Source organism: Bos indicus x Bos taurus, chromosome 4 (genome assembly GCF_003369695.1).
Source record: "Bos indicus x Bos taurus breed Angus x Brahman F1 hybrid chromosome 4, Bos_hybrid_MaternalHap_v2.0, whole genome shotgun sequence".
NCBI lineage: Eukaryota > Metazoa > Chordata > Mammalia > Artiodactyla > Bovidae > Bos > Bos indicus x Bos taurus.
The window spans coordinates 55,293,081-55,306,015 of record NC_040079.1 but is presented as its reverse complement, the minus strand read 5'-3'; the positions used below and the strand labels follow the sequence as shown (position 1 = coordinate 55,306,015).

At 42.6% G+C, this 12,935-nt stretch overlaps 1 protein-coding gene across 7 annotated transcripts in view; it reads left to right on the top strand.

Moving 5' to 3' along the window:
• Nucleotides 1-12,935, top strand: part of PDE1C (phosphodiesterase 1C) — a 536,801-nt gene that overhangs the window by 222,079 nt on the left and 301,787 nt on the right. For 2 of the 7 annotated variants that reach the window (XM_027539484.1, XM_027539485.1), the window contains one exon: nt 3,562-3,588. The exons of the other annotated variants lie outside the window; for them this stretch is intronic. In XM_027539484.1, coding sequence (XP_027395285.1) covers nt 3,562-3,588 — 27 coding nt within the window. The remainder of the gene's footprint in view (nt 1-3,561; nt 3,589-12,935) is intronic. 7 annotated transcript variants of the gene reach the window in all.

Genomic DNA, 12,935 nt, shown 5'->3' with positions numbered 1-12,935 from the left:
ACAGATGATTTATTTATTTTGCCAGCAGACATTTGTTGCATGCCAACATGTGCTGGTTGATGTGCACACCCTTGGGATAGATACAGTGAGCCCTATGACAGGACCACTAGGCTCAAGAAACTGAAAATGAGGGGCAAAGGGTCCTAAACCTTTTAGAATGGCCCTTACATGGCATGCACTGTGCCGGGTAATTCAATACACTATATTCTCTGAGCTCATTCTTCCCATTTTAGAGATGTGGAGGCTAAAGCTTGCTTTAGTGTTGAGCTTGTCTGAGTCTCAGTTAGCGAGGGAGAAGTTGGGTTTTGAACCAGGTTTATCACATTCCAGAGCCCTATCACCTTTCCACAGAGTGATGTAAGAGGTGAGCCGCCTTCTCTCTGGTGTCCTCTTTTTTCTTTATTACTTTTCTTGATTAGCTTTGTTTTGAGCACTTTTTAGATTTAGAACCTGCTATCTGCTTTCGAATCTGGCTGAGGTGAGCTGGTTTGAGGCCACCAGGCATACCCTCCTCACCTGCTTGCCCCACGTTCTTACATATTTCTCATTGTTGAACTCTGTCCACCCCAACCCTCCCCCACCGCCACCGCCACCCCTGCCCCAGTCCATCAAAACTACCTCTTTGCCGAAGCTTCCTGAGCCATGTCTCAGTCTTGGTTGTTATAACAGAGTAACACTTTTGGTAACATGTCTTAATTTCCTTTTTTAGAATTCACATTCTTTCAGAGAGTGGATCTTAGCAGGGTTATTATGAGGATTAGTGATACATGTCGGAGAAGGCAGTGGCACCCCACTCCAGTACTCTTGCCTGGAAAATCCCATGGACGGAGGAGCCTGGTAGGCTGCAGTCCATGGGGTCTCGAAGAGTTGGACACGACTGAGCGACTTCACTTTCACTTTTCACTTTCATGCATTGGAGAAGGAAATGGCAACCCACTCCAGTGTTCTTGCCTTATGCCTGGCAGCAGCAGCAGCAGTGATATATGTTAAGTGTTTGTTACTAGTAGTTGCTGAAAATGGAAGCTTTTCTTATTTTTGTCCATTTTGATGCTCTCAGGGTTCTCAGTGGTGTTGGTATGTGGTCCTTTGCAGATGCTGGGAGAGTTCTGTGGAAGCCAGTAGCAAAGGTTGTCTTCTTCTGGCCTCTGAAGATGCCCTTTGTTGATAGAACTAGTTGAGTTTCTGGGTGGGAACCAGGGGAATCCATCTGGTCTGAGTGTCCCCTTACCTTCAGTCCTTGCACACTTTCAGTGGGTTGTTTTCCAGTCTTGCCAAACACTTCATAGCTCGGTTTGTCAGACAGCAGTTCTAACGAGGTTCCAGGGCACGGGTCACACCCACGGGTCACTGTGCTCTGTGCCTGTAGATGAAACCTCTGCCCTTGTTACTGCCTGGTGAGTGTGAGCTGTCACTGCTGGAGAGGGGTGTCTAGGATGGTCAGTGCACATTCATCACAGTTTTTGGAGGGAGTGCAAAACATTGTTTTAAGTGATGGGATACAGTGGCTGCTGCTGCTGCCGCTAAGTTGCCTCAGTCGTGTCCGACTCTGTGCAATCCCGTAGACATCAGCCCACCAGGCTCCCCCATCCCTGGGATTCTCCAGGCAAGAACACTGGAGTGGGCTGCCATTTCCCTCTCCAATGCATGGAAGTGAAAAGTCAAAGTGAAGTTGCTCAGTTGTGTCCAACTCTTAGCGACCCCATGGACTGCAGCCTACCAGGCTCCTCCATCCATGGGATTTTCCAGGCAGGAGTACTGGAGTGGGGTGCCATTGCCTTCTCCAGGGGTACAGTGGAGAGGCATATAAAAAATCTGCCTTTGGGGAGCTGAAATTCAGGTGGGTGATCTTTATTTCTCACTGTAAAGTCTTGAGAGAGGTGCTCTGATTATTCCCATTTTACAGATGAAGAAACTGAAGCTCAGAGGGGTCAAATATATGGTCCAACACTGTAGAGCTGAGTGGCACAGCCAAGATCGGAACACAGGTAGTTTACTCTAAACCCCAAGCCAAACTCATTAGGTCAACTGTTAGTTGATCTTCTTTCCTACCTATATGTTATAATTCAAACGTGGAAATATTTCTGTGTTCATCCTATAGATATGTATATCTGTATATGTGACTGTGTATGTAGGTGTGTGAATATTTTATACATTTTTTTCTAATTGCAACCTCATTTAATGCTCATTGAAAATAGAAATGCTCATTTAAATAGAAAATATAGAAAATTAATGCAAGTAAAAATAAAAGTAGTGATTCAATACCCTGGGCTCATGGTTATCACTCTGGTGTGTTTTCTTTGTACATATCAGGTCAAGATCACACTGTGGGTTTGGTGCCATACATGGCTTACTTCATTTAACATGTCACATCGTCATATATGTTTTCATTTGAACAAAGTGTCATAGGTTGTAGGGATTCTGAATTTGACACGTCTGTGCCTTTTTTTTTTTTTTTTAAAGCATGTGCAACTTACAGTTCTATTAGCAAATCAGTGGCTTGGCTTCCTGGTGCAGTGACTGTAATGGGAATGTTGGTGTGGACCCAGGGACAACTGGGAAGCGTTGCCCTTCCTGGAGATGCTCCTGGGAGGTGCATTTTCCTCTCTTACCACTTCTTTTCCTCCAGTACCCTCCAGTAAAGAGTCTTCTAAAACTCTTTTGAGGGTCTTTGAAATCTACAAAAGTTGACACAAACATGAAAAACATTGGGATACATTGGAAAATAAACTTTTATGGCCATTTCCTCCTTGAATGCCACAATGACCCAGGTAAGAGAGACAGGGCAGATGTAACCTCCCTCTGATAGATTGAGAAGCCCCATGCCCAAAGGATTTGCCCCTGGCTAAATGAGGAACGTAAATAGGAGTGGTGGAGTAGACCTCCAGCCACTGTGCTTCCTGGGACTTGTTTTTCTGGGGGACCGAGCTCACAGCTGAGCCAGTAAGTAGCAAGTTCCTGATGCTGCTCTCACCACTTTTGCTTTTAGACATTCCCATTGTCCTCTCCCTTACTCCTTCCTTCTGTGAAGACCTTATGTCTGATCTTACGGTCTAGTTGCATGATTACACATTTATATTTTAAAAGGCAAATCTTTAAAGAGACTTCATTACAAGCTGATGGGAATAATAGTAACAATAATGACAGTACGAATAGCTAATAGTTATTGACCATTTAATATGCCAGGTATAAGACATGCTTTGCAAGTGTCTGCTCACTTATTCCTCAACAACCCCATGAACCTGCTGAAAGGCTGAGATTTGAACCTGGTTCTTGCTGTCTTTAAGGTCTGATCTCAACCAAGATGCTACAGTGCCCTCAGAGGGGAAAGGGCGGAACATCTTCTGGGGATGCTGTGTGTAACTGCCAAGACTGTGGTTCTATGCATTCAAGCTCAACATTCTGTAACACAGAACTTTTAAGTGGGCTTTGAGATCCACCGGCCTCACAGAGAGAACTTTGTACAGTTGATCACCTCTGAGTCCATCCCCACTGAAGCTTTTTCTCACCTACCACCTGCAGCAAACTCTCTTCTGATCTGTGTTTATGCTTCTTTTCCCACAGGAGGAAATATAAGAAAACGTCCCAGAGGTAAGAGCGTCTCTCTGAGAAAGGGGAGCTGGTTGGTTGACTCCTCTGTGTCACGGTTCTTCACAAGTCAAGCTCATGATGGACATTCATTGTAATAAAGAGTCTTGGTTCCTTCTCAGTGAGTTGCCTGCTTTATCTTCTAGTTGTTACTGTTGCTGCAATTAAAAATTGATTGCAGGCATTTGGTGTGGCACAGTAAGTGTATACCCGCACATAAGAGTGGGTCCAGTTGCTTAAAAACTCATTACTGCTGAACTATCTAGTGATTTTACTAAACCTTGACCAGAGTGGGGCTGGGCTGAGGGCGAGTGTGTCAAGGTTTATGGATGGGAGCACAGAAAGGTCTTCAAATGCATGTTCAGGTTTTGGATTCTCCTAGGCTGATTTGCTGACAAAATGCTATTGAGCTCAAAACATAGATACAGATTCCTTAAGGGCAGTCTTTTGATTTAACCATAAAAAGGGTAATTTAAAGTAGAATATCATCTATCATCACCCTCCATTACTCTGTTTTATTGCGAAGAGTTTGGAAAGCACATTCCATAGAAATAGAGCCTCTTAGGTCTTTTATTTGCCAAGCAATAGAAGCCTACGGCTCAGTCTAAAAAGCTAGTGTCTGGTTTTCATTAATTGACTTTGGTATTGTGACTTTAAACAGGTTACGTGAGATAAAAAATTACTGTTGCAATTAAAATCTTCCAGTAGGTTTCAACAATGGTACTTTCAGGGCTTCTTTGGTGGGTCAGTGGTTAAGAATCCACTTGCCAGTGCAGGGGACATGCAGAGCAACTAAGCCCATGCACCATAACCAGAGAGGTAGCCCCCACTTGCTGCAATTAGAGAAAGCCTGCATACAGCAATGAAGACCCAGTGCAGCCAAAAAGAAATACATAAAAATAAAAAAAGTCTTTTAAAAATAGTATTACCTTCAGAAGATGACTGTAATATGACCTTTTCTAGAGAGTCTCATCTCATCGTAGAGGCTCCTATGTCCTATGGTTTCTAAATAAAGTCAGTAATCCAAAGTAGTGGTGTCATCATTTGTGAGGAGGTACACACTCATTGAGAGAAAATGAACTAAAACTTTAAAGTTTCCTAGAGGGGTGCTGTACTATTAATAAGCTTATAAAGATGGCCAATAATTTTGTCTTGTTCAGGTTCATCAGGCTCAGGGTAGTGATTGCATTTGAACCACTAAGAATGGTGTAAATTAATCACTTAGATTAGAGCGCATAATAGTTGTCAGTAGTAAAAGGTAATTTATCATTTTTACATGTAGTTAACTAGGGGTATAAGATGTTTCAGTGTTGCCTCAATTTTATGTTAAGGGGAGATAAATAGACAGGTAAGAGGGAGTTTTACAGGAGACCTGCTCAAACCTGTCAGGCTTCAAATTACTATGTCAACTTTTGAGGAAAGCATATTTTTGCATATCTCACATGAACACTGTTGCATTTTGATGTCAATGTAAAGAAAAGACTGATTTTAGCTTATTAGCTTTGTTGAAGTGAAGTGCAAATTAATAGAGGCATGGTTTGAGCTCTTCTGTTTTTAATCACATACCTATCCTCATATGAAATAGATCCATGTCTGCTAATCTATCACCACTCTTATGGATTAGAACAAAGGTTTTACTTTGCTCGTGATTTTGTAGGTCAGGAATTCAGGAAGGACTTGTCTGGGTGTCTTGGATCTGACGTACCTGGTGTCATCCAGGGCTGCTGGGGATATAGGACCCACGTACAAGATTGAGTCTTCATTTGCACTGCGGAGCTTTGGTGCTCCTTGTTTCTTCTCTCTCTTCACACGGTGTTCATCTTCCAAAATGTCTCCATGAGCTTGAGCTTCTACTGCAAGGTGATCTCAGGGGAGTTGAACTCTTAGCTGACTTCTTAGGCCCTGTGTTCCAAGAGATAAAGAGTGGAAGATGCTATCTCCCTGAAACTGGCTCAGTGTCACTTCTGCTGTATCTTATTGGTTAAGGTATTGCACAACCCATCCAGAGTTGAGAGAAGGGGACATAGATTATATCTCTTGATGAAAAGGTGTTAATGAATTTGAAGCTATTTTCATGTATCAAACCTTCAACCTTTTGCAGAATGATGTTGCTTGAGACCTTTTCCAGATATCTGTAAATTGGGAGTCTGTGGATACCTCATTTGATGAATGGTACACAGTTTTAAACATATCTTGATACCTGTCTCTGATGTTGGTATGTTTGAATATATGCTTGTCTCTTGGTTGATTCATTTGGACTGGGAATAGCTGTGATTCCTTTTTCATGTTCAGTTCAGTTCAGTTCAGTTGCTCAGTCATGTCCAACTCTTTACGACCCCATGACTATAGCATGCCAGACCTCCCTGTCTTATCACCAACCCCCGGAGTTTACTCAAACTCATGTCCATTGAGTCAGTGATGCCTTCCAACCACCTCATCCTCTGTTGTCCCCTTCTCCTCCCACCTTCAATCTTTCTCAGCATCAGGGTCTTTTCAAATGAGTCAGTTCTTCACATCAGGTGGCCAAAGTATTGGAGTTTCAGCTTCAACATCAGTCCTTCCAATGAATATTCAGGACTGATTTCCTTTAGGATGGACTGGATTTTTCATGTTAGGGACAGGCATACTAGTGTGGATTCAGCTGGTCAGTTGAATTCTAAGTGTAGTTATTTGGCTTCAGTTAATAATGAGTCAAGTTGGTGGCTTCATGTAGGAAAATGAAATGACTCAAATGTTACATTAAAGAGCTTTAAATCTTATAGGTTTGCTTTGAACAAGAGGGGAACGACAGCCTAAGGTACACAAATCATCTACCTTTGTTTAAAGTCTTCTTGCTAAGTTTAATTTAATTTCACTCATGTATTTATTTACCTTCAAAAGCAACGATAAGAAAAAAAAAATCCACTAGCTTGCAAAGTCATCATTATCCAACTACAACCCAACTGAGGTAGACATCTTTCTTTACCTTTTTCATAAAATGCTAGGCAGATCTTCGTAGCCCACAAGAAGGATATTTTGATGATAGTGATTCTACTGAGTCTCACATTTAGTGTTAAGGAAAATGTACTCATCTCTTTCAAGAGCAGAATTTCAATCAAAAGAGTGATGTTACAAGTACTCTTTACTGGGTTAGCAAGGGCACCTGTAGGTAGGAGGTAAGCTTCTCTCTGCATGGAAAGCCTTACTGGATTGAGCTTTAAATCAACACAATTAAGGGGAACCATCTTTTGGCTTTATGAATGGGTGTTGTCCACGAAGGCCAATCATTTCAAGAGATTTACTGAAGTAGTGAAATGGCAATTTGACAGCTAGAGCGGATGACACCGGAAGCCTGCTTCCCTGAGAAATTCTCGTCAGGTCGTTTTCAGTACAGCTACAGCTTCAGGGTGTCAGGTCTGGCTATGAGAAGTTTATATCTTTGAGAAAGCATGCCAGACCATGTATAAAGTAATCACAGATACTTAGAGATAATCTAATATTTCTGGGCTACTCCTAAAGAAAAAAACTGTTACAAAGGATGATGTCTGTTAGAAGAGCTTCCAACACACACACACAAGAACACACACTCACCGTATTTCAGTGTGTGAGGGGAACTGTGACTGTTCAGCACGATTCCAGGCAGAGGTACAAGGAAAGACGTATCCACACACCCGAGGGGCCTCCACGGACTGCTGTGCTGTGTTCATATGACTGGTATCCACACACCCGAGGGGCCTCCACGGACTGCTGTGCTGTGTTCATATGACTGGTATCCACACACCCGAGGGGCCTCCACGGACTGCTGTGCTGTGTTCATATGACTGGTATCCACACACCCGAGGGGCCTCCACGGACTGTTGTGCTGTGTTCATATGACTGGTATCCACACACCCGAGGGGCCTCCACGGACTGTTGTGCTGTGTTCATATGACTGGTATCCACACACCCGAGGGGCCTCCACGGACTGTTGTTCTGTGTTCATATGACTGGTATCCACACACCCGAGGGGCCTCCATGGACTGTTGTTCTGTGTTCATATGACTGGTATCCACACACCCAAGGTGCCTCCATGGACTGTTGTTCTGTGTTCATATGACTGGTATCCACACACCCGAGGGGCCTCCATGGACTGTTCTGTGTTCATATGACTGGTATCCACACACCCGAAGGGCCTCCACGGACTGTTGTGCTGTGTTCATATAACTGAACAGTGGAAATACTTTGGTCAAGATGGCCAGGAGTTGCAGTTTTAAGGTCACCAGATAGCGAAACCCTCATTAGTGTGAAGGTTTTTGTTAATTTGTTATTAATCCTAGCTCTGTTTAGCTCTTTTAGTGGAAGTTCTGGTTCTGACTCTGTCTGATTGATGTACATATTTCGTAATTCTAGACATTTCTGTGAGCAATTGAGCCAAACTTGTCTCTCTTCTTGTTAGTTGATATTAGGTTGATAGTTACATGCATAGTACTTTGCAATAATCTCCCATTTTAACAAAAGTTTACTTAATATTTGCTATTGATATATACTTAAAAAAACACTGGAAATAAGAACATATACATGAAATAACCTCTGTGAAGAGGTTCACAGGCTTGTAGACATGCCTGCTTGCTCAGTCACTCAGTTGTGTCCAATTCTGTTACCTTATGGACTGTAGCCCTCCAGGTTGTTCTGTCCATGGAATGCTCTGTTCAGGCAAGAATACTGGAGTTGGTTGCCATTTTCTACTCCAGGGGACCTTCCTGACCCAGGGATTAAACCCACATCTCCTGTATTGCATGGGTTCTTTACCACTAATGCCACCTGGGAAGGCTTGGGATTGTTAGGTGTGACTGTGAAAAAAATTACAATAAAATATGGTAAGTGCTATAATAGATGTAAATATTGAATGTTATTGGGAACGATTAGGTCTTTGGAGAAGATACTTAAATTATTGTATACTCTTCTGTCACTAGATCACAAAGAGACCCTACAGTGTTTTTTAACATTCATGGTGCTTAGAAGTATAAGTATATTAAAGTCTAATGAGATAGTTGAGTATTTTTGGTTTTCTTCATGTCTTCAGTTATTTTAAAAATGTATGTTTTGCTGAGTCTAGGTTTTTCTCAAAAGGGCAATTGGCTTTAAGATATTCTGGACATTAAGAAGACAGCTCAGGATACAGGCACGTGAAAATAATGGATAAAGCGTGTCTTGTACACATAGAAAACAGAATGGCCTCTATCTGCTGCAAGGCAAAACAAGTTATTTTTTTCTCTCAAGTGTCTAATGCTTCTTTCACTTGGATTTTTATGTGACTCAGTAATCACATTTGATGAACCCAATAATTGATTAAATCCAGCAAATGATTCCTCTAGTCAGGTCTGCCTGTGTCAGCCTTCACGAATCAGCATACTTAATGAGTCATCAACAGAACCTCCGCCTTTGCTGTTAGTAATAGATTGGTGTGTGTGGGTGGGGATGGGCAGGAAGGTGAGTGGATATCACGCTTTGGGAAGACTGCCTTCCAAGTTCTTGTATTCTTGTGTTGACAGGTCCATCTTTTGCTGAACTGCGCCCATTTCATCCCAGACATATTAGGACTCATTGGTGAATCCTGAAACTCTTTGGCATTGTTGACATACTCAATGGATATAGTCTTTTACCTTCACGGTAAAAAAGGACAGCCAAATAACTTGTTGGGAAAGTTAAAGGGGTGATAGGTTATGTCAATACACATATTTCTGCATGCTTATGGATAGTAGTCTTGCATACTACTACTTACTCAGTTGTATTGACATTTAGAGCCCAAGTATTAGTGGTGACGTCTAATACAAGGGGCAAAGGAATCTTCTAAGAGATAAAACCCTTTAAAAATATTTTCCTATATGTATCTGTGATGACTAATCAATTCTCAAAGTAGTAGGAACCATGTGATCAGCTGTGAGAATATGTCCAGTTTAAGTTCCGAGATTGCCAACGGAGTCAGGGTGACTTTACAGTGAATGGTGGCAGGTACAGTGGGCCAGAGGGAGGAACAGAGTGGTGTGGTGAGAGCACAGGTCATAGATGGACACTGAGACTTAGCCACAAAGGATAATCCAAAGGCAGTTAACATGGAAAGTGGTCTATTAGTACTGTGATTTCAGGGGAAACAGCGGGGGAGAGTGGAGGGTGACAGAGGGCCCACATAGGTAGTTTGCTCCGATTGTAGCATATAAGGCAGCTGCTGCTCATTCATCCCTTACTTGCTTAGTCGAGCAAGGCACAGGATCTGGATTCAAGAGTCTGTCTAGCAGGAGCTGGGGACTTGGCCTGGGAGGAGAGGGTGCTGAGGTAGAGTAAGTAGCTCAGGCACTAAGTCTGGGTAGTCTGTCTGTCTGTCTATTTAGGCTGTACTGGGTCTTCATTGCAGTGCACAGGGACTTTGTGGGCTCTGGAGTAATAGGGCTCAGTAGTTGCTCTGAGGCAGGTGGGATCTAGTTCCCTGACCAGGGATCGAACATAGCCTTGCAAGGAGGATTCTTAACCAGTGGACTTTCAGAGTTGCATGGGTGGTTTATTTAGATACCAGTAGGAGAAGGCAATGGCACCCCACTCCAGTACTCTTGCCTGAAAAGTCCCATGGACAGAGGAGCCTGGTAGGCTGCAGTCCATGGGGTCGCTGAGAGTCAGACATGACTGAGCGACTTCACTTTCACTCACAAATTGGAGAAGGAAATGGCAACCCACTCCAGTGTTCTTGCCTGGAGAATCCCAGGGACAGGGGAGCCTGGTGGGCTGCTGTCTATGGGGTCGCACAGAGTCGGACACGACTGGTGACTTAGCAGCAGCAGCAACAACAGCAGCAGCAGCAGGAATTACCTTGGCATTGAGTTGCCATTTTTTGAGTTAAGAGGACCACCTGGACAAAGTCCAGTCTTCTTTTCTCTTCCGTCTCAGTTCTGAGAATCACTACCATTCTCCCACGCATCCAGGATCTCTTGAGTTGCTTTATGTGGACTGCTGTTGTGTGTGTTTTTCCAACTTTAGCTTTGTGTTTTCTCCCTCCAAATGTGATAAATGGGTCTCTAATAAGTTGTGGGCTTTTCCTCCTCCCTCTTTTCATTCTCATGATCTTGGTCCAGTCTCGTTATCTGTGTCTCAGTCTTGAATAGCCTCCTAACTGCTCTTGTTGCTCTGGTTATTTCATCTCCATTCTGCTCACCCATGTCTGATTCCTTTTTCCACAGTGTCTCTGATGATGTCACATCTGTTTAGAAAATAACAACGGTAACTACAAAAGCAACAAACCTCCACTGGCTTCCTTTAAGCTAGTAAAGACTACTTTCTTATCTAGAACTTGAAGGATTTCTACATCTATCTCCATCTCAGTTTTCCTACTTTGTCTCCGTTATTCCCTCCCATGCGCTTTGAGTTCCCATCAATCTCAACTCTTTGCTGATGTCCTATTTGCCTTGTGTTTTGTGTCATCCCTTCTTCATTCATAATCTTTTCTAGTATTTTGAATGTTCTCATTTTTACCTGTTGAATTCCCACTTTTTCCTCTAGGTCTAATTCAAATGCTATTTCTTTCCATGGGGCCTTCTTTCTATCGTTCTACCTAAAAGAGAGTTTGTTTCCCCAGTCACTACTTTAGTGCTGGGTACAAGAATTAGTTGGATGCTTGTCATTCTTCTTGACATCATTGTGATTTTTTTGAGTAGGGACTGTGATCCCCCAAAGCATGGTGCTTTGGACATGGTTGGTATTTATTAAATGTGGGTTGACTTTATGAGTGGATCAGATTGAGATCCTTCATGTATTTCTACCATGGGTCAGAATTAAAGCCAGAATTACCAGGTGGAACTGGGAGTAAATAAGCTTAGATTGATGAATGAGTCATACTTGCAGATCACCACATACTCCCACATTCAGGCTCTATTTGGCCTTCACACTGGCCAGGGTGGAGGCCTATGAGGTCAGCAAGCCAGATGGCATGCAAGGGCAAGAACCAAAAAATACACAATTGCTTGGGTCATTGCAGATCCTTGGATCTGCTTTTCTGTTTAAGATCTTTTACTATGGAACTCTAGCGTTGGGTGGAAACTCTGAGAGTGTTTTTGCTGTACATCGGTGCTTCAATTTCTCTCTCTCCTCCATTCAGGCCATTAGTCTGGGAGATGTTTAGTGCAGCATCAATGTATTTGTTTGTGGTGCATTATTCTGAATATTTGATAACTGTGTGGTACACATCATTTGACGGTTCTGTGATGTTTTGCCAAAATGGTTTTGAGAATCATTTTCTTAGATTGCCTAATAAGACCTAAGTGCTTCTGTAAGATTTCAGCAGCACTCATGCTGGCATGTCGCTGTGCTTCAGAAGTTAAGCTCAGACTTTCATTTGCCTGAGTAGGCATGTTTCTGTATCCTTCCTAATCCCAGTAGCCCTCAATACTGAAGAGGAAGGATTGACTTGATTAATTCAGTCATCAGTGAGGACTTCCAAATGGGCGCCAAGTTCAGTGTCCAACCGTGTCAGCTTATAAGGCAACTTTTGGAGTGTTGGGAGACTCTGGGTCCAGTAGTGCAGATCAGAGTATCCTAATCTTGGTGCTGTTTGTGTTTTTGTAGCAGCTGTCCTTTGCATCGTAGGGTGTTTAGTAACATCCCTGGCCTCTACTCACTAGATGTCAATAGCAAACCCCCTTAAAGGTTCGTTGGGGGACAAAATCACCTGTGATTGAGAACCACTGGTATGGATGAAAGATTAAGAATCAGATTTATATTCTGTCACTAGTTTAGCTTTGCAAGTAACTCCTCTCTTATCTCAGAGTCCTCTCAGTAAAAGAGAGAAGCTTGAACATAAGAATTGATATGGTTCCTTTTGGCTCAAAAATGTTATTCTCTGATTCTAATTGCTGAGGTGTTCTACAAAAAAGCTCAGACCACCAACCAACATGTATAGTGATGACAAACACTCTGTGACCTATAACTGAATCACTGGGGCGGAGCAACATTGCTGATGAGCATGGAGGTCACTAACATAGTCTGGCCCTGTAGTGATGGTCCTTTGACCACAAGCCAGATCACCCATGATTTAGGTACTTCCAGCTTCACCTAAACAGAGTGAACTAATCATGAGAAGGATATTGAAAGGACAATTGTCAAAACATAAACTTTGGCAAAAACATAAGTATGTCTGAAAGGTACTCTGTTGATCAAATTTATTGTATGTCTACCACGTGGTAGGGCTTCATGCACATTATCTTATTTAATCTTCACAGTGATTCTGGTTCACAGATGAAGAACTCAGGGAAAACAAGTAACTTGACTGATGTCACAAAGCAGAGAAATGATTGGGCTAGGGTTTAAAGGCAGATCTTTGAGATACCAAAATGTCTAATTTTTTTTAA